The 26,328-nt window shown below is 36.3% G+C and overlaps 1 protein-coding gene across 1 annotated transcript in view; it reads left to right on the forward strand.

Moving 5' to 3' along the window:
* The window catches only part of Lrp1b (LDL receptor related protein 1B), a 1,950,158-nt gene that overhangs the window by 1,658,701 nt on the left and 265,129 nt on the right, over positions 1–26,328 (forward strand). Inside the window, exons 46-49 of the mRNA XM_051166335.1 lie at positions 3,576–3,704; positions 6,537–6,656; positions 17,511–17,624; positions 17,886–18,035. Of these exons, the coding sequence (XP_051022292.1) occupies positions 3,576–3,704; positions 6,537–6,656; positions 17,511–17,624; positions 17,886–18,035 (513 nt within the window). The remainder of the gene's footprint in view (positions 1–3,575; positions 3,705–6,536; positions 6,657–17,510; positions 17,625–17,885; positions 18,036–26,328) is intronic.

Raw genomic sequence — 26,328 nt, forward strand, 5'->3', positions numbered from 1 at the left:
GACTGTATGAGGACCAGCTTCTGAAGTTCCTGCATACAAGATCATCTGTCAAATTTTAGTTGTGACTCTGAGACTCTGGCAATTATAAAATTAATTACAGCTGAAATAAATGAGAATCCATGTATATCAGTAGCCGTGCAGTAACCTCCTTCATAGTCTATGTAAATGAGAGAGTGTGCCTCACGCAGCTTATTTGTAATCATTTCCAAACTGTTAATTAAGAATGTAACGTTCCAGCCTTGCACAATGTTTATTCTTCCCAAAGGCATTGCGGCCTTTAATTAGTACCATTACAATACACCCTTATTAACAGCTAAATTTTCAGAATAAATAATGGTTCAAGTGTTTCAATATTGCCATGAAAAGTTAGCAAGCAACATAAAAAAGGTTAATTTCCCTTTAACACTGAAATTCTTCGTCTGTGAGAAAGGTGGAAAATGAAACATCTTGTTGGAAATAGGTGAACTCATTTTCAAACTGTGCCAGTTTTGACACATTTTTCCTCATTTGTATACTTTTATCTCTCATGTTAGGAAATCAACAAAAAGGATATGTTTACATCTTGAAAAATAAGCCTTTTTCATCTTTATTTTCATACACCCTTGTGCCTTATTTAACAAGAGGATACTTTCTTATGTTTGCAGTGTGCCTTTTTGTTTTGAAAATTGGCACCACAACCAAGGGCACACCTTAGCAAAACATAAAATGTTGGCTTTATATAAGACTGCATCAGAACAAAGAAGAGACTGCTTCAACTACTCAGTGAATTTTGATCCAGATCAAGAATTTTAACACAGTGTGACTCAAATCCCCAAATGTCTTTGTGGCCTACACTTCTCAGACAGATTATGCAACTACCTGAGATATATTTCAGTTTGCCTTTGTTGGTTGAGTGCTAATGATGAGGGCCTGACGCCATATGCAGACCTGTACATCAGTCATGCATTAGAATCATCCATGTTTCACTCACAGGTCACAAGATAGGGCAGAGTTCAGGTAGAAACTTTGGAAAGAAGGGCAACGGAGTATACAGTGTGCAGTATAGGCCTGTTGCTGTAAAAGACCTTTTATATATGACTCTCCCCCCATAAGATACCTGTTTCTCTCTGCTGCTCAGAGGTGATGTGTCAAACAAGAAAAAATATTTTAAACATGCACTGTTGCACTGCTATGGAACTGAAGTGTGGTTCTGTGCCCCTGCAGGGGTACACATTGCTGTGGAAGCAATTTCTATCAATTATGTGTTTGTTTTGAAATCCTGTGGTCCATCAGCAAAACCACAAAGCAGCTTCTCCCATATTCTTGTCAACCACTGATAAGCAACCAGAGTATTTCTGACGCAAACTCACCAGTGTTGTTCTTGAATGTTAGTGTCCTCTTTCATTTGCTGCCACATGCATGATGGTAAATGTACAAAAATGTTTGTAGTCCTAATTGTTGGCCCAATATTTAGGTATTTACAACTCAACCTTTTTAATGTTGTGAGTGTTGTTATCATCAAGATCCATCAGAGAAACAGGAAAAGTAAGCATGCCTCAATAAAACACTCTCCGTGTAAGAGAGTGAGAGGAAAGACAGATCTGAAAGTAGAAAGACAAAGGAAGCATTCAGTGCTATGTAACAAATGCAAATATGAGCAAAAATCCAACTCATACAAAATTTATTTTGCATTCTGAATATGCTTTTTTTTTTTTTCTGTTTCTTTGATCAAACATTCTGACTTAAAGTATCCTTGAGAGGAAACTGGATTCTCTCACAACTTATGATTCATCCCTGAAGGAAATCAAAGCAGGAACTTCAGAAAAAACCTGAAGCAAAAACAATGGGGGGGGTGATACTTATGGCTTGTTCATTTGGTTTTATTACACAGCCCAACGCCACCTTCCTAGGGTTGGCACCATCCACAGTGAAATGGTCCTCTTACATCAGTCACCAGTGAAGAATAATCTCTGACAAGTAGGGCCACACACTACAATGATCTGCACAGTTCTTTAGCTGAGGTCCTCTCTGCTGATTTTACTCTAGCTGTATCAAGTTGACAATAAAAATTAACACCACATAAATCATACATATGATTAAATTTATTCAGATTGAGCAAATTATGTTCCACTATTTAGAAACATGTATTATAAATTAAAAGCTAATGAATTTGAAAAAAAAAGCAAAGAGGAGATTATAGGAAGGTTTGATGGGAAGTAAAAGGAAGGGAAAATGATAAAACTTTATATTATATAATACCAAAAAAAAAAAAGAAATAAAAAGTTAACTAACCAGCTATATCTGCACAAATATATATACATTTGTATCTACATCTATCTATATAAAATTTGTTCCTATGTGTTTATATGCCTTTATCTACCGTTAAGTTAAATCAAAACAAATAAAAAGTTAAACAGCTATACATGCACAAATATATGTACATTTGTATCTACATCTATATAAAATTTGTTTCTATCTGTTTACATGCCTTTATGTACCATTAATATAATATCAACACAAATAATTAGTATAATCACTAAATACAGAATTTTTCTATCATAGCAATTGTTTTTTTGTTTATACCAGCTTTATTAGCAATAGCTAACAACTGAAAATGATTCAGGTGTCCTTCAGTGGGGAACAGTTAGCCACTGTAATAACATTTAAACAAGTACTATCAATCATGATGATCCATATCATATAATATTACAATTCAGTTAGAGGCAGTGAATCACTGATATGTTATATCAAATCACCTGAATGAATATTTAGAGAATTAGACTGGGTGAAAAAAAATGTCAAGATCTAAAGATTCTACTTAACATTCTTCCTTTTTCCTCCATTTTCATATGTGTGCTGTGAGTAGGTATGTTTCTTATTAACTTATTCATATTATATCTCAATGGTTATCCCATCCCTTGTATCCTCCTATTCCTCCTTCCCTCCCATTTTTCCCTTACTCCCCTCCCCTATGACTGTGACTGAGGGGAACCTCCTCCCCCTGTATATGCTCATAGGGTATCAAGTCTCTTCTTGGTAGCCTGCTATCCTTCCCCTGCGTGCCACCAGGCCTCCCCATGCAGGGGACGTGGTCAAATATGGGGCACCAGAGTTCCTGTGAAAGTCAGTCCCCACTCTCCACTCAACTGTGGAGAAGGTCCTGTCCATTGGCTAGACATGGGTAGAGGTTCAAAGTTTACTGCATGTACTGTCCTTGGCTGGTGCTATAGTTTTAAAAGGAATTATTTTTAGAAAGACTGCTGCCCTACATGCCAATTATCAAATTCAAACTACTATATTTCTCTGCACACATTCAATCAACAAATATTAATGGAATATACAGATAGGCATAAAAGAAAAACAGTGATAAAACTAAAAACATAACTTTACAAAAAACTCCTTGAAAACTTCCAAAGGTAAATTAAGAATGGCAGAAAGTGCTTATGCTATTCTTTAGTCAAGTGTGAATTATTGTTATTCAGTTCATTTTATATGTTTATATCGTACTTTAATTTTATAATTAAACTTAAGGAATACAATGCAAAATAACATAAAATAATTTTTGCTGTATGAATGCTTACTTTTCAATCTTTCAGCTAAAAATTCTTCTTGTAATATGTACTCTGAGTTTGAGTGTGGAAACGGGGAATGTGTTGACTATCTCCTCACCTGTGATGGCATCCCTCACTGTAAGGACAAATCAGATGAAAAGCTGCTCTATTGTGGTAAGTGTTTAATAAATACCTTATCATTACAGAAAGATTTCTGTTTGGTTTATGGTTTTAGATATGTTTGTCTGTCTCTATTTCATGTGACTACTTGACTTAATTGTTTCTCATTGACATTTATCTCAGGAATAAATTGACTGGGCTTTACTTGTGATAAAATGAGATACATTATTATCTACACAGTTACCATGGTATTCACTGGAGAATATCTCTATGGTTTTCTATCACTTTGATGCAAATTAAAAGAGAATTGGTGCCTCTTTTGTACTCTCCCATGTAATTTATTTCTATCAATAATTTTAAGCTCCTTTTACTAAAAACATAATTTAGAAATATCAATGAGTGGTGGATATTGCAGACTTACACTGTAGCAAACATCTAACCTCAACCAAGAACATGTTGAATAGATGACAAAGCATTTGTTCATTCAATTTTTGTTTCAAGGATAATCATGGGGTGTCCTTTGATGTGGAAACTATAATAGCCATGATCCACGAAAAAGAAAAAAAGTGGCCTTGCATCACTTGTGCTTTCCTGTTGGTGACAACAAGTGAAAGTCATCCTCTGAAAGAGATTTGCTTTTCTATTATAGGAATTAGCAAGGATTTTGCCTTGTTCTCCCCATTCATCTTTACTGTACAATCCAGATTTATCTTGAAAATAATATGATTTATTTGAACTTTGCAAGACCAACAGCATTAGGTCTCTGTGCCATGTAAAATTTGGAAATCTTTTATTAGAATTGCTACTTTGTATTCAACATAATCTTTTGGAACTTTATCATGGTAATAATTATAGTAAGCAAAGAATTGGTAAATAAGAAGATGAGCATTTGTTAATTTGTAGCTATTTTTTTCATTCTAGATTAACATTCTCAGTTAAAATGAAGGAGAGATAGCATCCATTTATGATTTCTTTAACCAGAATTATACAGAATTTATTCAAGTTATGTGTTTAATTTATATAATAGCAATTGAATACACAATTGAAGGTAATAGAAATAATAATAGTAAGTATAAAATACACATTTACAATATGAAATGGGCTTGAGAATAATATCAACTTTTTTTATATCTATAAAAAACAGATGTAAGCCATATAAAGGAGAACGTAGTAAGGCCTTTCTAAAATGATTCATCTAGTAAGTCTGTAAGGTTTTGGAGACCACATATGCATTACTAATTTATTTACTAATATTTAAATTTTTAACAAATAATAATTGTACATATTTGATAGTACAGTGTGACAGGCCAATGCATGTTCATTGAGTAATGGCTAAAGCAAAGTACCTGGCATGTCTATATCCTCAGATATACATCATGTCTTTGTGATATGAATATTCAAAAACCCTGTCTGTTCACTATACTAAGACATTTAGTTAATTATTAACCCTGCTGTAGTAAGAAATGTTACAAGTATTCCTTCTATCCAAATGTATCTGTATTTCCACAGGTCACCCTCTCTACATACTTCAACCTCCCACATCTGTTTCCTGTTCTCATAAGACCTATTATACACTGTACTTCCTTGAGAGACAGCTCAGCCATCCCATATAATGATAACATACAGTTGATTTTTCTGTACCGTTCTTCCCTTTCTGATCTATCTGTATTGAAACAATATGGGGGGGTTCAGCATTTTTAAAAAAGCTTCTTAGTATCCTTTTTTATACATAAACCATGCTTTATGAATGTTTCATCATTGATTGACTCCCTGTTTGATTTCCTGTTTAGTAGTAGTGCTACAGTAAACATACTAGTGCAGATTTTTCCATTTGGTGCTTGTTCCCATCCTTCAATATACTCATGTAGAAGGATAATTGTCTCATATGATGGTGACATTTTTCAGTTTTTCAACTCTACTCATGATATTTTCCATAGTGACTGTGTTAAAAAAAATACTTAAGTATTCCATTTTCTGTTCATCTTGCATGAAAATTGTTATCTTTTAATTATTTTCTCATGATGGTCATTCAGAAGATTTTATATATATATATATATATATATATATATATATATATATATATATATATATATATATATCATAGTAGCTGTTGCTTTAAAAATAAGACAACTGAAGAAGATCAACTGCCTGCAAAAGTAAGTCAGAGTATCATTATTCCCAAATGATATTCTAGTGTGCATAAAGGAGCCTAAAATTCCACCACAGAACCCCTACAGCTGATCAGTACTTTCAACAAAGTAGCTGGATGTAAGATAAACTTTAAAAAATCAGTAGCCCTCCTATATACAAATGATAAATGGGCTAAGAAGGAAGTCACCAAAATGAAATGATGCCCTTCACAAAAGCCACTAAGATACAAAACATCTTGGTGTAACTCTAGCCAAGCAAGTGAGAGACCTAGATGACAGGAACCTTGAGCCTTTGAAGAAAGAAATTGGACAATGTATTTCTCTGAATCTTTGATATTCTCATTTGAGAATTCATGCTTTGTTGCTTTTTATTATAAAATCCTATATTAATAAATTACGAGATATATGGCACAAAGTTTTGCTGCTTCTGAGGTATCTCTTACGAATTGATTATACATTGTCTGTTTATTCCTGTGGAGAATAGGAGAAGTATGAGAAACACTATATAAATATAAGCATAGACCACTAGTTAGGAAAAAGCACCATATCAAACAGGACTCAAGTGAATGAACTGATGCTCTTTGGTAACTGATGGACGCTGTCACTTGGAGCTTTCACTCAGCACAGCTTTATGGATCCAAATTCCAATAAATAGGAGAGACATTTTATTCACATCCTTTACTCTCTAGAAATATTTCTAAATGACCTCTAACAAGTTTCTCTCTTTATTCATAAGAAAACAGAAGTTGCCGAAGTGGCTTTAAACCTTGCTACAATCGTCGCTGTGTTCCCCATGGCAAATTCTGTGATGGTGCAAATGATTGTGGGGACGGCTCTGATGAGCTGGACTGTAAAGGTAAATGTTTATACATCATCTGTGGGCTATTAGAAGCTATTAAAGATGTTTATTAAGTTTTCCCAGGGTTTGCTCCTGAGAAAACCGTGCTGTGAAAAATGCTTGGTGGGATCTTTTCAAATCCTTTTGGAACAGAACTGTAGATCACTCTGTTAAGAAAAATAAACTAGATTTTGGGGTATGAGAATATCGTGATGTTCTTCCTATGTGAAATGCAAGTGTATTGATCTTGTAGGAAGGTGAGAAGGGATGGTGATTACCAGAGGGTATTGCCTGGAAAAGAGCATCACAGAGAAACGGTGATCAGTGGATACAGTGATATAGTTTGATACAAGCAAGAATTCATTTTGTAAATCAGGCAAAATGAATTCGATTTAAGAAGTTATGACTACCTTTCTAGCATCGATTATCTGACTCACATTTAAACTATTATCCTTTCTTTAATCCTTTCTTAACAAATTGTTTCTTAGGACATTTATATTGGAACATTCAATACTGAATCAGTTGCTCTAAGAATGATTACTATATTCCTTTTTTCTCCTTGAACTATCACTTAATTTTCTAGTGGATGGGTGAAATAATTATCTTTAGTCTTTAAAATAAAGTAAACAGATTTATTGAGGCATATTTATATGTGCCATAGACTTCAAATAGACTCTAAGATTTTTAGCAAATTTACCCAATTTTCACTCATTATAATCAATACATTTCAGAATATTTGTCTGAGAAGATTCCCAATCCTCATTCACATTGTCTACCACCATTCTGCCTTTTGTAGGCATTTCACACAAATTAAGTCACGCAGTATCCACAATCTTTCATTTCCTGTTTCCTTCACTGAAGATAAGTCTTTAAGATCCATCCATGTGGGAAAATGTACTAGCATATCATGGACCTTGTAGCCTTGTTACTACTTTCCTTTTATTATTTTTGAGAATATAATATAATATAACATAATATAATAATATAATATAATTAATATAATAACATCATTTCTCCTTTCCCCTTTCTCCCTTCAAACCCTCATAAAGTACCCCTCCAAATCTCTAAATCTCTTTTAAATTCATGACCATTTTTCCTCACTAATTGTTCTTACATACACACACACGTGCACGCACGCGCGCGCGCACACACACACACACACACACATCCCTAAGTAACACCGTCTTTTCATAAGGTTGTATGTATGTTTGTTTTCAGGCCTGGTCTTTGGTCTTAGACAGCCATTCTCTGGGAGAGATTATTTCTTCCATTGTCAACATCCCTTACTTGCATGTAGTTCTTTGGGTAGGCTTGAGGCCACACAGTGTTGTGATGCCTTCCTCCTGTATCTTTCATCACTCACATAACCAGTAGCTGACACATTTGCGATTGTTGACTTGAATAGCTCCCTACCCAATCCACTTTAGGCCTGGATTATGTGTACTTTTTTTTTCTTTTTTATTATTAATTTATTCTTGTTACATCTCAATGGTTATCCCATCCCTTGTATCCTCCCATTCTTCCCTCTCTCCCATTTTTCCCCTTATTCTCCTCCCCTATGACTGTGACTGAAGACAGTCAGGCATACATGAAAGTAGAGAAGGAGCTGAGAGTTCTGCATCTTGACTCTTAGATGGTGTAAAAAGAATTGACTGAGACCTCAAAGCCCATGCCCACATTGAGACACTTTCTCCAGCAAGGTCACACCTACTCCAACAAGGAGACAATATTGCCACTTCCTATGGACCAAGCATTCAAGAATGAGTCTATAGGGGCCATTCCTATTAAACCTCCTCCAACCCATACCTAGGGCACCAGAGGCTTGTAACCATAACATTGTTAGGGTTTGGGTGATCTACTGAAGAAAGACTCCAAGGCAGTATGTAAAATCAAAAAGTGTTTTTTATTCTAGCAGGATAGGGTCGCCTCTCTCCTCTGGAGGGCAACCCTAAGATGAGCATTCAGCCTCAATTTATAGACAGTTGGAGGGATCTGTGACTACAGAATTGAGACAGAGTGCATGAGGGGATTTAGAACTGGCTGTTTGTTTGGTTATTGGGGACTTTTGAATCACTGAAGTTTTCGCTCTTACTCAGGAGTTGGCCTTTTTATTTGATTTGATGGGGCCAGCTGTGTTCTTTACCAAGGCCATGTAGTAATAAAAACATGGTATCCAGTCATTTTTTTATAAGCTGATAAGCTGCCCACGAGCTGTCCATGAGCTATCCATAACTTGTGATTTTTTTTTCAGGAATTGTTAGAAACTTGGCCTAGTTAGGCAGAGTAAATACCTGAAGCCAGTCATGGAGTTGATCTAGTCAAACAACTGGGGTCTTTGGGGAGTTTGGAGTCCCTGGGTTTCCTGGGGTTGCGTCCCTTCAACATAATGCAGAAATGCATTCAGTCCAACTTCAAAGGTCACCATAATATAAACAGTCTCAAACTTGTTTCAAAGTTCAAAGTCTCTTCTAAGATTCATGTAATCCCCTAAAAAATCAAAACAAAAAAGTAGATCACATACTTCCAACATACAGTGGCACAGGATATTCACTCTCATACCAAAATGGAGGAAATGGAGCATAGGAAGAAAAAAGTGGACCAAATCAAGACCCAAAAACAGTTGGGAAAACTCATAACTCTGTGTCTTCATGTCTGATGTCAAAATCTCTTCAGATCTCCAATTCCTTTTAGCTCTGTGGAGTACAACACGATTCTTTCTTTTGGGCTGGTCCCACTCTCTGTTAACAGTGTTCTTCAGAAGGTATTACAAGGCTCTGGCCTTTCCAAAATTCTTGGCTTTCCAAGGCAATCCTGGCTCATCTCTACAACTTCATGCAATGGCCTCTCTAAGCCTCCATGCAGAGACATCCCCTACTACATTCCAGGCCTCAGCAGCTTGACTTATTCCTGGAGGGAGATTCCGTAACCCTTTTCTTCTATCCTTGACTCAAAGCTGGAAGCGTGTGGCCAAAGCTGCCAAGTTCTTTGCTTGCTGGGGCTTGAACATGGGTTTTCTTGTTTTCTTACATCTTTGTCAGCTTTCAGTCTCTAATGGTTTCCTTCAGAACCTAAGCTTGGCTGCCCTGAAACTTGCTCTCTAGGCCATGCTGACCTTGAACTCAAAGATCTTCATTCTTCTGCCTCCTGAGTGTTGGTATGAAAGACCTGCACCACCACACGTAGATCTAAGCTGTTCTTTAATTCCTTTTCATTACATAGAAGCTTAGCTAGAGAGGGTCTTTCCCTGAGATCGCCACTCCCCATTTATTCCATTTCTTAATCTTTTTATCTCTTTGAAAACAGGATATAGTTTTACTGCACTTCCTAGTGCATCATTACTCCTCAGTCTGTACATTTTGTGTTTTTACTTGCTCAGCTTACTCCTTTTCATTATGGATCTTCCTAAGAGGGAATACTAATAGCCACACAACAGAGTCAATGCTAGGCTATTTTGAAATCTGTTTTCCCAAAAGAATTAATCCAAATCTCTTCATTTAGCCGCTGGTAGACTTTTGGACACAGGCAAAAAGAAGCTCCATTCTTTGTCAAAATATCATAAAAAACAGTATACAGGCCACATCCTAGCATTCTTCTTCTCTGAAAACTCATGAACCAGGCCCCACAGTTTAAATCACCTTCGTTAATACTGCCTTCCATGTTCCTACTAGGACGGCCCATTTAACCCTACTTAAAACATTCAACTGCTTTTCTAATTCCCAATCACAAAATCCATTTACCTTCAAACAGAACCATGCTCTTACCTATCACAGCAATACTCCAGTCCCTGCTAACAACTTCTGTCTTAGGGTTTTATGGCTGTGAAGAGACACCACGACCATAGAAACTCTTTTTTTTTTTTATTATTAATTTATTCTTGTTACATCTCAATGCTTATCCCATCCCTTGTATCCTCCCATTCTTCCCTCCCTCCCATTTTCCCATTCTTCCCCTCCCCTATGACTGTTCCTGAAGGGGATTACCTCCCCCTGTATATGCTCATAGGGTATCAAGTCTCTTCTTGGTAACCTGCTGTCCTTCCTTTGAGTGCCACCAGGTCTCCCCCTCCAGGGCACATGGTCAAATGTGAGGCACCAGAGTACGTGAGAAAGTCATATTGCACTCTCCACTCAACTGTGGAGAATGTTCTGACCATTAGCTAGATCTGGGTAGGGGTTTAAAATTTGCCGGAACTGGGGATGCTTTATAGTTCAGAAGTGTAGTCCATTATTGTTATGGTGGGAAAAATGGTGGCATGCAAGCATACATTGTGCTGGGGAGGAGCTGAGAGTTCTACATCTTGACCCTCAGATAGCAGGAAGAGAACAGGCTAAGAACTCGAAGTATGCCCCCATATTGACACTCTTCCTCTCGCAAGCCCACACCTGTACCAACAAGTCCACACCTTCTAATAGTGCCATTCCCTATGGGCAACCATTCAAACATATATCCACAACATATATCAATAGTGGCTTATTACTACTGTTTAACTATATTTTTAATCCACCCAAGCAGAGTAGAAATGCATGTTAGAATTAATTATTTTGGGCTTCTTCTCTTTTAAGGACAGAGAAAAATCCTGAGTCTTCATCAATCTTTTATTTATTGTCCCTTTAAACTTACTCCTTTCATGACTGAGAGCTTAGACCTCAAACTGTCTGAGGAGATATGAAGATTTGTCACAAGATTTGTCATTTTGTACTCCTCTTATGGTTGAGTGACAGGCTGGGTGATGGTATCTGTGTGGGGTACCAAAAAATGTCACCATGTTGCTATGAAGATCAATTGCTTCCCTTGGGAATTATACTGAAAACATAATATTTATTCTCCTGATGCAATTTTCATCTCAGGTGATTACTGCTTCCTGTACTAACCTAGGCCTGGTCCTGGAAGCTTCTAGCCTCCATACAATCTAATCAAGGACGAGAAAGTTTTCAGCCTCTGAGATTTACTTACTTACTACTTAATAAGCTCACCCTTTCTTGTTCTTTTTGAATTCTTGATGGCTGGTTCAACTCAGTTGCTATGGCTCAATCTCCTCTCCAAGGTGACAGTTCAAACTGGCTTCGCTCAGCTTCTGACAGAATTGCTCTGCTTGACTTCCAACTAATTCTAGCAATCTATTTTATTCTTCTGGCTCCTCATTCATTGACTCATTTTGTCTTTACCTGTGTCTAGTTTGTTCTTTATTCAACCTGTTTCTGTAAAACTCTTCCGGTAAAACTGCCTCCTCTCTCTGTCTCTCTGTCTCTATCTCTGTCTCTGTCTGTCTGTCTCTCTGTCTCTGTCTGTCTCTGTCTCTGTTGTCTCTGTCTCTCTCTCTCTCTCTCTCTCTCTCTCTCTCTCTCTCTCTCTCTCTCTATATATATATATATATATATATATATATATATATATATATATATATCAAGTTGCCTCTCTTTCCTCTCTGTTTTTATGAGAGCTGAGAATATCCTATTCTGTCAAATCTTTCTGATTTTTCACTTAGCCTGCACCTCTATTAAATGTCACTTTCAAACATGACAGCTTCCTCCTACAAACTAACTTCAACTTCACCTTCATTGTTTGACATTAAAGATTTGTATTAAAGATGTTTCTGCATTCCACCAGATCAAACAGGTGGATATGATCTGAGCAGCCATGTTGCCAAATTAAAATTCCACTAAAGTATACCAGTGTCCTTGAGTCAATAGAGTACTTTCAAGGTAGACCAGAACACCAGAAGTTCTGAGGCTTCCTAAAGCAGGGAGAACAGTGCTTGGTTTTTCCATTTGGTCTGTCTTTGTTTTCCAAAGTGCTCAGAAAAACTTTATATAATCATGGCTCAAAAAGAAATTAACAGCCTCTCTTTGTTTGTACACCTTGAAAGCCTACACAGTTATGGAATCATTTAATAGAAGGTGTTATAAATGTAAACAAATTAGCATTGCAACAGAAAATTTAATGCCATTTGTGTTCAAATCCCATGTCAGAGTAGCTGCGGGCAGCAAGGAAAGTAAGAAGAGAGAACCAGCCTAAGTTATTTATAAGAATTTTCTTGTGAACCAGAGAAAGACCGATTGATTTTATGTCTTTTTTTTTTTTTACCTCATAAAGTATTTTAATTTTCAAAATAAAAAGAAAGTAGAAGAAAGAAGAAAACTAAGAAAGTGTGTGGAAGAGTCTGTGGCTTTGATTTTCATCTCACAGCTCCTTTTGATCCGCTGTCCCTGTCAGACCCTGTTTTGTGGTATCTCATGTCTACCCCTGTTTTGTGGTATCTCATGTCTACCCCTGGTGTGCATGGGGTTGTTTCCTCACCAGTGTTCTATTGAATAACAGCTTCTTTTAGACTCTCTGGAGGGAAACGCTGAATATTTTACAGTTGGTCTGATTTTATTTGAACCAAATAATTTTCTTTTCTCTCTTATTCAAGACTTTTAGCCTGGGGAAACACATCAGACAACTTTCTTTTTCAACCAACAAATTAGAAATTGCAATATTTCTCTCCTCAGAAATCACCCTAAGAATGTGATTGAAGTAAATGGTAGTGGGTTTTTATTTTTCCCCCGCAAGAAGTTTACTTTTTGTGTAGTTTGAATGCAATAAACTCAATATTGACAGCCCTTTCAATATCTGTACCCAGTGGTTACCCTGTTTTATTGGGCTTAGAGAGTGTGACCTTCTTAGAGAAAGTATGTCACTAGGGGCTTATTTTGGGAGCTTAGTGACTTTTGCCATTTTGAGTTTGCTGTCTGTTTCCTGTGTGTGGTTTGAAATGAGAGTTCTTAGCTTCTGTTCCCACTGCCATGTTGGCTGCTTACTGCCTCAAATTTTGGTCACAACAGACTCCTCTCGCTTTGGAACTGTAATCCAAATGAACTCTTTCTTCTAATGGTTACCATGCTCATGGTAATGACATCACAAGCATAGAAAAGAAAATAATGCAATGTGCTTAATAAACTTACTGCTATTTGCATGATGCAATAGTTTGTCATCAGTATAACCAACATACCTAGCACAACAGCCTTAAAGCTTATTATTTTGGCTCATGGTCGCAAGGCTCCATGTCTCTGAGCCTGAAGTGAAGCAAAACACTATGGCTGTGGCAAAATACAGAAGGGAATTCTTGTGTTAGGACAGGAAGACAGCAAAGATAGAGGAAGAGTTGGTGGCACAACCCAGTAATCTACTTTTTTCCAGCTCGCATTCACTTCCTAAAATTTCTACCATCTCTCTAGATATTGACATATGCTAGATACCACCTGGTCAACACATAAACTTTTGGGGAGACAGTTTTCTCTTAAATAACCTGCCCATTGATTACTAATGTGGGAGTCATTATCTCCTACCACCATCCAGGCCCTAATGCTTACCAAAATTCTGTACCCACATTTAAAAGGCAATTTCTTTCCCTTTCATCATTGTTTAACCTTCCCGTGGCTTTCAACCCTATAACTTGTCAAAAAAAAAATTAGTGAATACATGTATTTGTAAAGAGGACAAACAGTTCCAATTAGTGTCTGTATTTGTTTATGTCAGTCCATACCGATGCCCGGGATTTATTAACCCTATCTGTTGTTTTGAATGAGACTAGCGCCTACGGACTCATATATTTACCTACTTGGTCCCCAATTGGTAGAACTTTGGGGAAAGGATTCAGAGGTTTGCTTTTTTTGGAGGAGAAATACTACTTTTGGTCGACTTTGAGGTCTCAAACTGTCACGGCGGTCCCAGTTAGGTGTCTCCCTCCGCCTTTGGTTGTACCTATGACGTAATCTTTCTGCTCAAGTTCCAGCTCTACACTTTCCCACAGCTGGGCTCCCTGTCATGTTTCAGACTCACTCTCCTTAACCATGAGATTCAACTAAACTCTTTCTTCTGTAAGTTGCCTTAGTTATGATTTTTTTCACAGCAAAAGTAAAGCAGCTCAGACAGGGCTATAGAGAAATAAAGCAGAAATGTATCCCCATACTCCCTTCTCTCAGACCCACTCTCCTGAGCTTCTGCTCAGCACTTACTTGATCTTTTTCTCTATTCAGCTTCACAGCTGTGTTCGCTTTTCATGTAGTTAAGACTCTCTCTCGTTTTTTTTTTCTTATTGCTAATACATGGAAACTTCCTCAAAATCATACATAGATAGATGGCATTTTCCTAGTGAACTTATGACATGTGCTTATGTCTTATGTCAACATAGGCTAGAGTTATCTGAATAAAGGGAACCTCAACTGAGAAAAATATCCCCATAAGATCCAGCTGTAAGGCATTTTCTTTGTTTGTGATTGATGGGGGAGGGCACAGCCCATACTGAGTGCAGCTATCCCTGGGCTGGTGGTCCTGGGTTCTATAAGAAAGGAGGCTGAGCAAGTCATGGGAAGCAAGGCAGTAGGCAGCACCCTTCCATGGCCTGTGCATCATCCCCTGCCATGAGCTCCTGTCCTGACTCCCTTCAGTGCTGAATGGTGCTTTGGAAGTACCAGTTAAATAAACTCTTTCCACCTCAAAAAAAAAAAAAAAAGATTCTCTCTGCCTCTCTCTGCCTCTCTCTCTCTCTCTCTCTCTCTCTCTCTCTCTCTCTCTCTCTCTCTCTCTCTTTCTCTCTCTCTCTCTCTTCCTCTCTCTTGTTGTGGGTACTTTCACTACAGAACCTCAAGATTCTTTTTTATTTGTTCCACTTTTCCTGGTATTTACGAGAGCTTCTAATACTATATATGAAACTCTGAAACCCTAAAATCCTTGGACCTCCAGCTTTCTCTACAGTCAGGCTGTACACCTGAGGTCATAACTATTCTCTTCACTACCCTTTCAGGATGTTCTTCCTCTCACCACAGAGTAGACTTCCTGTGGAAGTTTGAAGGAGATGGCATGATGGTGGTACAGTTGTCCTAACAGGGGTCTTCTTGGCATTCTTTTTTTTTTTTTTTTAATTAATTAAACTCCTTGGCATTCTTCACTGATTCTATGTTTAAATCCTTTTTAAGCTGTACCTTTGCAACTTTCTTTTATCTGTAGTGTTACTTCATAGAGAAATGCATCCTGTTTTCTTTTTTCTTTTCATGTCTTTCTTTAAAAAAAAAGAGATTTATTTGTTTATTTTACATGAGTGCTCTATCTGCATGTACACCTGCAAGCCAGAAGAGGGCTTCAGATCCTAGTATTGATGGTTGTGAGCCACCATGTGGTTGCTGGGAATTGAACTCAAGGCTCTGGAAGAGTAGCCATCTCTCCACCTCATGCATCCTATTTTCAAAACTAAGATATTATATTAAATCATTTGCAATATAACTAATGAAAGACCAATAGTTATATTAAAAAATAAGTATAAATGATTAACATGAGTATATCACCTATAATGCATTTATTACTTCTACTAGAAGAAAAGTAAAAGTGAAGTAAAATAGAAAAGAACATTTAAAAATGCTTTTTAGGACATAATTATTTTTTTCTGTTGTGGAAGAAAGTGCATTTATCTCTGTGAATAATGGCATTATCGATTTAACATATTAAGTTGTTATTTTTAATGAAGAAAACAGTGAAGTAATTTTAATCACAAGTTGTACATAAAACACTTATTATAATCATCATTAAATACATATAAGTGTGCAATTGCAAGATACAATGAAATATAAGTAAGAGCAGTGGATTATGGAATACAAATGACATACATACTCCTGAGTAAAATTTGCATACTTTAAGTAGTTTTCAAAAAACTATTTTCAATTGATATAATTCAATAAATATAACTAAATAGGCACTTTAAAATATCAATATAAGTAAGAGGTGCATAATCAAAGAATCCTTCGGGTTATTAACTGATATAATCTAGCTGAAGAAATTAAAATTCGTATAAAAACTCACTTAAATTAATCTAACATACACAGCATACTATATATACTTGTTCACAATATATTGCTGGAAATTATTAAATGATAATGAATGATTAATCAGCATAGAAATAATTGTGTAATTAACGATAATGTATTATTTAAAACTAATGTAAGGAAAGGAACACACCAGTGCTGATTTTTTTATGTAAGCCCAGGGAATTCTAAAGTCACATCATTCTGAAAACAGCAGCAAGACACAATATATTTGTTTCTTACTGTGAGTCATCTGTATTTGCTATGACAAATACTAACAATATGTTCATACAGTAATGTGTCCATGCTTCTATGGCGTGTACCGTTGCACAGATGCCTTTTTATCAGTTATAATGCTCAATTGCTTATTCTGGGTAATAAAAGAAAGCCAGTATACACTTCTGCTTCCCCAATCCTTTTGCTTCTGCCTGTTTCAATAGCAGAAAGGAATCCCCTGTAGACATGAAGTCATATATTTGTTTCAGTTCGTGACCTTATACTGTAGAAGATGGAACGAGAGAGGATATTCAGCTATTTTCCCGTAGTTGTAATCCCATCTCTGTGCTGGATTCATATGATGAAAATAAACAAGGCATAACTCCTTCTTTGATGGAATCTCTGTATGTTCTGAGGTGCATGGACTGGCACTTGCAAATTGGTGTGATAAAATGCACACTAACAACAGAATTACATAATACCTGAAGATATAGGAGACACACTATAATGAGGGTTGGAGGACTGTGGTGTCACATTAGACGTATAAATTCAAACTTAAATAAAATTGCATAAACTGATAAAATTCTCAAAATACAAAGGAGGAGTAATTTTCTATCGCATCCACCCATTTACCTATTTACTGTTTTTTTTTTTTTCTGATCAGCATTTTTAAAATTTATTTTTATTTTATAGATTCACTTTACATCTGGATAGTAGTGCCCTCTCTCTACTTGCTCACCCTCTTCCCCCTGACCCCCTTCCCCTTGGCCTCCGAATAGAGGATCCCCCTCAGCAACCTACATTGCTCTGCTTTCCATAGTGTCAACCTGCTCCACCGTTGAGTTCCGCTGTGCAGATGGGACTTGCATTCCAAGATCAGCACGATGCAACCAAAACATGGACTGTTCAGATGCTTCAGATGAAAAAGGCTGCGGTAAGAATTACTTCTTATTTTTGTTTGTTCCTGTCTGAACACCTGTTGGCACTGAACTGAACACTGCCCAGCATTTCTCTGAACTTCTTCCAGAATTGTTTTGCAGTTAACCAGGTTGTGGCATAATGGTATATTTACTTCTTTAATGAAGTTAAGTTTTTGTTTTTTGTTTTTGTTTTTTTTGCCCCTATGACCTTCATAAGAAGCCTGATTGTTTTTGCAAGTGTGGTTTTAATTTTATTCCTGTTTGTATCCTTCTAGATAACACAGATTGCACACACTTTTATAAACTTGGAGTGAAATCCACAGGATTCATAAGATGTAACTCTACCTCGCTATGTGTTCTTCCAAGCTGGATATGCGACGGGTCTAATGACTGTGGAGACTACTCAGATGAATTAAAGTGCCCAGGTAACTTCCAAAAGAGAGAAAAAAAAAAAAAAAGTCTTGTCTCCCTGATTTAAGAGTTAGCTACTTAAAGTACAAATGGATGAAGTGGATATGTACCAGGCGGAGCTGTGTTTCTCTAAACAGGCTGCTTGATCTTTCTGAGTGAATTACAAACTGGTACTTAGGAAATATATACCAATTTAAAAGCTTAATCTTTAATATCTATCACGTCAATAGTATACTTTTAAAATAGACAATTAATCCATTAAAATGTGTAATCTGTAAAGCTTCAATAGAAAGGCTGTAAACCTAGAAAAACCTATTTAAAGAGAAATAGGAGAAAGATAATTCTCACTACTGACTTTAGTCTTTGTTAGACAGCTGCTATTTTATGTTATGTTGCTGTAGTTCTTAAGCTTTGAATATGGCAGGTATGGGGCAGCTATTTTATTATTGGATCAGGATCTGACAGATACATTTATATATGCTATAGTCCTCTCTGCCCACAAAACTCTGAAAAGCATCATTTACCTTTATAGAGAACAATTTCTATAATAGAAATTACTGCTTCTATTTGAGGACAATGAAACTAAATAAAATCATTCAACATGTTTATAACAAAATAAGTCAAAGTGTATACATGCTTAACAGAGTACCATCTAATATGACCTCAAACTAACATTCAGCTTGGTTGAAGCTTTGTTAATATTTAGTTTATTTCTAAAATGTTTTGAGAGATAATACAGGCATTTACACAAAACATTTTATAAACACATACGCTATTAAAAGAAATTTCTCTTTGTATTTTCCTGGGACCCAGCCCCAGGACCCTTGGGGGGAGAGGAGAGATCAAGGACATAGGCTCTGGGAGTCAGGCAAATGGCAGAGGAAGACTCATTTACTGTGGAACTAGGGCATGCCTTTATAACCCCTCCTAGTGTTCCATTGGTTCCCAGATGGCTACTGTGGCTCCTCCTCTTTTGTTCCCATTGTGATGTCACCAGTCTCTGGGCAGACTTCTCTGGGCATGCACAGGCATGTCCAGGCAGGTCTTGGGCCCCCTTCTGCTTATACATATTGCTAGGAAGGCCTTGTTTCTGCTCAAGGCAGGTTTTGGTCCTCCTACATTTGTAAGAAGTCCTAATTAATTACTGTGTAAAATCCTAGTTTTGTACTGAAAGTAACGTAACACACTTTCATGCTGATTTTACTTAAGCCCCTACTTTTTCTTTTTTACATCTCCCTCTGCTCCCTTCAACTCATTTGTGACTCCCAACTCCTATTCAAATTCTATGACCTCTTGTTTTTTTTACATATTTCACACATATGCAAATACACACAAACATATATATGTACACACACACACAAATAAATACAACTTGCTGTGTTTATTTAGTGCTGCTGGTATTTGTAGGTATTTAGGGCACTGGGAAGCCAATAAGTACGTCAACCTAGAGAAGACTGACTCTTCCTCTTTCAGCAGCCATTATCTGTAGTTCTTGATCTAAGAGTAGGTTTATTATTCTCCTCGATTTTGTTTTTTAATTTAGAAACTTTTTTTTCACACAACATATTCACACACAGTTTTTTTTATCATATGCCTCTCCCAATTCTTCTTACCGTCACGCTACCACCATACCCACCTAACATTGTGGATGACTGTGGTCAAAAGCAAAGCTAAATTAAACAAAAAGTTCATAGAAATACTACTGAGTTCCTTTTGGGTTGGCGAACTATTGCTGGGCATGGGGACTGACTTGGCACATGGTAGATGCACACAGTAAGACTATTGGAGAAACGTGATTTTTTTCCCTTTGCCAATGGGTATCAAGTGCAGACACTTCACGGTTAGAGATGGGTTCTCATGTTCGCTTACCATGCTTAGTGGGAGGTCCACCTGTGGGTTGAATCTCTGCAAGTGACGTTTGTGCTGGCACATTCTCTTAGAGTTTGTACCAGTGCTGTTGTTTCTGGATGACAGTGTTTATTTGAAGTCACTTACCACCTCTGATTCTTACAATTTCTACTTTTTCCACATAGATCCCTTTTTCTTGAAGGGTGGGTTTCATGAAGATCTCTCATTTAGGACTGATTGCTATAAGATTTTACTCTGCACATTGTCCATTTGTGACTCTCTGTGTTAATTCCCATCTATTCTTAGAAGAATCTTCTCTGATGTGGGTTGAGTGAGACCCTGATCTACAGATATGGCAGATTAGGAGTTATTACTATATTTATTTTTCAGAATACTACTGGTAGGCTCATGATCAATCTGGACTCAGGTTCTTGGGCACTTTAGTAGTAGCAGGTATGGGTTTTATTATGGACCAGGCCATAAATCTGATTGTTAAAAAGTGGTTGGTTACTCCAATAGCATTTGTGCTACTACTATACTTGTGGGCAGTCATAAGGTTAAGTGATTTTTCCCTATGCACATGGGCAAATGAGTTGGTATTGTTATGGTATAGGCAACCATCTTAATGAGATTTCATAGGCTTGTCTTTTCTATCAAATATAGAAGATAAACCAAGGCAGACACTGTGGCCCTCTCTCAATCAATCTTTTCTGATTCTTAAATCTATGGTTGAAATATATAGATATTGAAGCTGGGCTCTACACAGTAGTTGCTTATTTTGCAGTTTGGCTACAAGTAGCTTTCTATACCTTCTCTGTCTGCCATAAAAAGAAGAAACATTTGTAAGAAGATAGAGGGACATTATATTCTTACAACTGTGAATATAAGGATAAAAGCATTTAGAATGTAGTTAGAATCGATACTAATTTAAGAAAGTGGCAATATTACGTTCTTTGTGGCCCATAGCCTTATCCATCATGTGTAGTCGACTAGGTTTGAAGTGCTGGGTATAAATTTCCTCCTGTTGAGCAGGGATTAAGTTCAATTAGATAGCTACATACCAGCAAGACCACTCTTGCACCTTTGGGGACAACTTGTGTTCCATATTAAAATTGTAGTTTGTAGTTTCACAGCTGGGTAGGACTACTGATAACTTTTCCCCTTGTCAACCTGAATAGTTTTTCCTGCTATTATAAGAGCTAGCCATGAGGAAGGAAGACTCAAGTTCAGATCCAGCTTGACTTCTGCAAACCCTGTGTTCAAAGAGTGTGATATCTTCAGCATTGGGGGATTTACCTTCAATATCTGGGAGGCAACCAAACACAACAGGATTTGCCTATGTTGTTTTATGAGTCCTGGAAATATTTTTAAGCCTATGGTTCTTGGTTGGAGCATTATCACACTATATATATATACACACACATACACACACATATATATGTGTATATATTGTGTGTAATTTTAAATAAAAAAAATGAATACTGGGAATTACAAACAGTGTTACTTATCTCTCTTTCTTCTGTAGTATGCCCTTCCTTTTTCTTCCCAAGTTAAAGCTCCCACATTTTCCTAATTCCTCCTTCATATCTCCTTTACTCTATTTCCTTTCTTTCACTAGAGCGTCTCGAAACCCTTACTAATGGTGTTTTCTTTTTATTTTCTGCAGAGACTCCAGGTTATAAACTCACATCTAAAAATTTGGAACTAGGAACTATAAATAAGAAATTCTACATAGTGTTTGTCTTTCTAGGTCTTGCTTACCACACGTGTATCATAATCATTTTCTCAATATTATTTTATTCATACTTGAACATGGCAGCTATATACATAACATAATATCTCCCTCAATCTTTTTGTTCAGCAATTTCCCATTTTCGCTGTTATGTTAGTTTTGTTAGTAAATATTTCATTTTTAATGAGAATATTATGGATCATTTTGAAATCTGTTCTTTAATCTCAATGACTTTGTGTGATTGCTAGGCATACATTTGCTATTGATTTTGAGCTTTATTGCCTCATGATCAGAAATTATATATGGATTTGCTTCAGTTTTTCTGAAATTGTTAAGATTTGAATTATGTCTCAGGATGTGGTCTATTTTATAGAAGCTGCTTCTACATATTAATAAGTAGAATGCATATCCTTTAATATTTTGGTCAAATATTACATAGATATCTGTTATGTCTATTTGATGTATAATTATCATTTAATTCTGACTTTTATCATTATTTTTTATCCAGATTAATTATCTATTGGAAGAGTGAAGTATTCAAATCACCTTCTATTTATATTTGTCTTTTATTCCAGTAATATACCTGCCATGAAATCAGGTAGAAGAGTTCAGTGCACATACACTTGAAGTTAGTGCCTATTGGATTAACTGGTCTCTTTATAAGAACAGTGTCTACCATTGTCTTTTTTGCTTTGTTTTACTTTGATGTTTATTTTGTCAGATATGACAATGTTAATGTCTTTTTGCTTCCTTGTTCCATTTGAGTAGGCTACTTCTTTTCATTCTTTGACTTCAAGTTTCTTGTAGATAATAGAAAGGTAGATTTTCCCCCTATTTATCTAACCTGAAACTTTGATTGGAATTTGAGGCCATTGATATTCAAAGGTATCATTTAATTGTGTGTGTTGATTGCAATCATATTGTTGTTATTTTTGCTGTTCTTGTCATTACTGTTATTTTGTGTTTCTGTAATTATATGGTCATTTTGTTCTATAGTCCTTTGCCTATGCTCATTCCTCTCTTAAATCGGAATATTGTAGGCATGGTTTGATGGACATAGATTATTTTAGCCTGTTTATATAATGGAACATATATATTTCTCCTTGAATGATGAGAGATAGTTCTACTGGGTTCAGTAACCTGGCTTGGCATAAATTGGTTTTTGAAATTGGAATATGTAGCTCCAGGCTTTTCTGTCTTTTAAAGACTCCACTGAGAAATCAAGTGTTATTCTAATGAGTTTTCCTTTATGTGACTTGTGGTTTTTCTCCAGCAGTTTTCAATACTCTCTGTGTGTTCTGTGTACTTATTGTTTTAACTATAATATGTTATGAGAAATTTGTTTCTTCAGACTATGTAATTGATGTTCTGTATTACACAAACTTGGGTTTGTCTTTCCTCAATTGGAGTAAGACCTTCTTCTTCTTCTTCTTCTTCTTCTTCTTCTTCTTCTTCTTCTTCTTCTTCTTCTTCTTCTTCTTCTTCTTCTTCTCCTTCTTCCTTCTCCTTTTCCTTCCTTTTTCTCCTTATCCTTCTATGATTTCATTTTGCAGCCCTAGCTGGCCTGAGAGTCAGTTGGTAGAATAAGATATTTTTAAAGACACAGACATCCACCTGCCTCTCTTTCCTGAGTTCTGAAATAAAAATGTCCACAACCACTCCAATTTTCTGAGTTCTTTTTAAAGATTTGGCCTGTCATTGTTCTCAGATTTTTCTCCTTTACCTTTGTCTATATATCTAAGATTTTTGTCTTTTCTTGACAGTCTAAAGCTCTTGCTTATTATTTTCAATTTTTAAATTTGTATTGTTGTGCTAAAGTGATTCAATATTTATAATTTATCCCCTGAGTCCTCATAGTCTATCTTCTGCTTAATCTGTTCTATTTGTAAATCTCTCACTTTAGGCTTCTATTTGTAATACTTAGCTTTTTACATTGCATCTTTTTTCAGCTTGAGTGTTTTCCAATATTTCTAGCTCATAAATGAAGTTGTTTCCAAATTCTGAGTTGTGGTAATTTCACTTATATCATGTATTTTTTTAACATCACTCGGGTGATTTTTTTATATCTTCTTTAATTTCTTAGATTAAAAAAATTTTAGAATTAAAATATATGAGTACATATGTTTTGCCTGCATATATGTCTGTATATCACATGTGTCAATGGTACCCATGGAGACTAGCAAAGAGCTTTTGGTCACCTGAAGTTAGAGTTACAGACGCCTGTAAGGCACCTGGTGGGTGCTGGGAATGGAATGTGGAAGCACTTTTAAACCCTGAGAAAATCTCTCCAGAGCTTTGTGTGTTCTTCAACCTCTTTTCAATTCTTTGCTAAGGTAAATGTTTGTTCTTTCTAATTCTGTATTCTATTTCCCTCCAGGTGATTGTCACTGAAGAATGCTTTTGAAGGACTGATAGGCTTGACAGGGAGGATACTGTCATCTTTCGTGTTGTTTATGTTTTTGAAATGTGACATGGCAAGTGGACTTCTCTTGCAGAATATGTATCAGATATGATAGTGTTGCCTTCTTCACATTGGGCAGGTGCCAAGACTTATGATCACATAAACCAGATCAGAGTCAGCTGGTACAGGAGCTGCTCAATTACACCTAGCCCAGAAAGTATGACCTTTGTGTGGGTAGGTGAGGCTGAGGAGAACTCAATAGAATGTTCTGGTGTACAAGCTGCAATTCTAGAGCTGGGTTAAGGCCTGCGGTTTGAAGTTTAACTCACCTTCTGCGGCAGTAGAGAAGCTTGTTTGGAGGCACTTGACTATAGCTCATGCAGATATTTGTCCCTCTTAAAGCTTTTACTATTCCTTAATTACGTTGATATTTTAGTTTTTTTTTTTTAACTGAAAATATATTCTCTCAAAAAATGCATCCAAACCACAGTCAACTTCTGCCAGCCTCCCCACTATATCCTTTTGCCTAGATCCACTCCACCTACTTCTCCTTTCACAAAAGAGCAGACCTCCAAGAGGCAAAAACTAAACATGGCAAAATAAAACACAATAAGACAAGGAAGAAACTCTCACATCGAATCTAGACAAGGCAACCCAATAGTAGGAAAATAGTCTCAAGAGCAAACAAAAGAGTCATGGAGATAACAGCTCTCACAATTAGGAGTCCAACAAAACCACGAAGATAACAGGCACAATATATTTGCATGTACATAACCCTGGAGGTCCTGTGTTTGCCACTTTATTCTCTGTGATTAGCCTGCTTAGTTGATTCAGTGGTCCATGTTCTCCTGTTATACTCCATCCCCTCTGACACCTACCATCATTCTGCTCTCTCTTTTGAGGTAGTCTCCAAGCTAGGAAGGGAAGTGCCCAATGGAGACCTCTAATTTAGACTTTCTCTCTACATAATGTCTGGGTCTGTCGTCGCATCCTTTTTTCATTGTACAGTTTTAGGCTCTTTGTCAAAAATTAAGTGTACATAGGTGTGTGGCTTTATTTCTGGGGCTTCAATTTGATTCCATTTATACATCAGCCTATTTCTATGCCAGTACCATGTTGTTTTTATTAGTGTTGCTCAACATTACATTTTGAGATCTGGAATGGAGATTCTTCCAGAATATCTTTTATTGTATAGGATTATTTTGGCTATTGTGTTTTTTTTCTCCATATGAAGTAGAGAATTGATCTTTTAAGGTCTGTAAAGAATTGTGTAGGTATTTTGATGAGGAATGCATTGAATCTGTAGATTGCTTTTAGTAAGATGGCCATTTTAACTATGCTGATTCTCCTGATCCAAGTATATGGGAAATCTTTCCATCTTCTGATATCTTCATCAATTTTCTTCTTTTTTTCATACAAGTCTTTCAATTTTTTTTTTAGCTTAGCATTAGACCAAGATACTTTCTATTATTTATTGCATAGTTTATCCAATTTCTTTCTCAGACCATTTGTCATTTGTGTAGGTGGGTCTACTGATTTTTTTAGTTAATTTTGTGTTCAGTCACAAAGCTGTTTATTAATTTTACATGTTCCTTGGTAGAAGTTTTGGGGTCATTTATGTATACTATCATATTATCCTCAAAAAGTGATACTCTGACTTCTTCCTTTACAATTTTATTCCCTTAATCTCCTTTAGCTGTCTTATTACTCTAGGTAGGACTTCAAGTACTATATTGAGAGGATAAGGAGAGAGTGTACAGTCTTGTCTTGTCCCTGATTTTAGTGGAATTGATTTAAGTTTCTCTCCATTTAGTTTGATGTTGGCTATAGGCTTGTTGTATATTGCCTTTACTATGTTTAAGTATGTGCTTGTATCCCTGCTCTGTCCACAACTTTTAACAGGAACAAGTGTTGGATTTTGTCAAATAATTTTTCAGCATTTAAGGAGATGATCATGTTTTTTTTTTCTTTCAGTTTGTTTATATGTTGGATTACATCAATGGATGTATTGTACTCTTTCTTTCTAATTTATTGTTTTCAGCCCTGAGTTTGATGGTTTCCAGCCATTTTCCTTTTTTTGTGTGTCTGCTTCTTTTTGTTCTAGAGCTTTCAGGTGTGCTTTTAAGGTGCTAGTATTGTATCTGTCCAGTTTCTTTATGAAGGTATTTAGTACTATGAACTTTCCTCTTACACTGCTTTCATGTGTCCCATGAGTTTGAATATATTGAACCTTCAGTTTATTCAGTTCTGGAAAGTTTTTAATTTCTTTATTTCATCCCTTACCCAGATGTCATTGAGAAGGGAGTTTTTCCATTTCCATGCGTTT

The sequence above is a fragment of the Acomys russatus genome, chromosome 24, assembly GCF_903995435.1.
Source record: "Acomys russatus chromosome 24, mAcoRus1.1, whole genome shotgun sequence".
Classification (NCBI taxonomy): domain Eukaryota; kingdom Metazoa; phylum Chordata; class Mammalia; order Rodentia; family Muridae; genus Acomys; species Acomys russatus.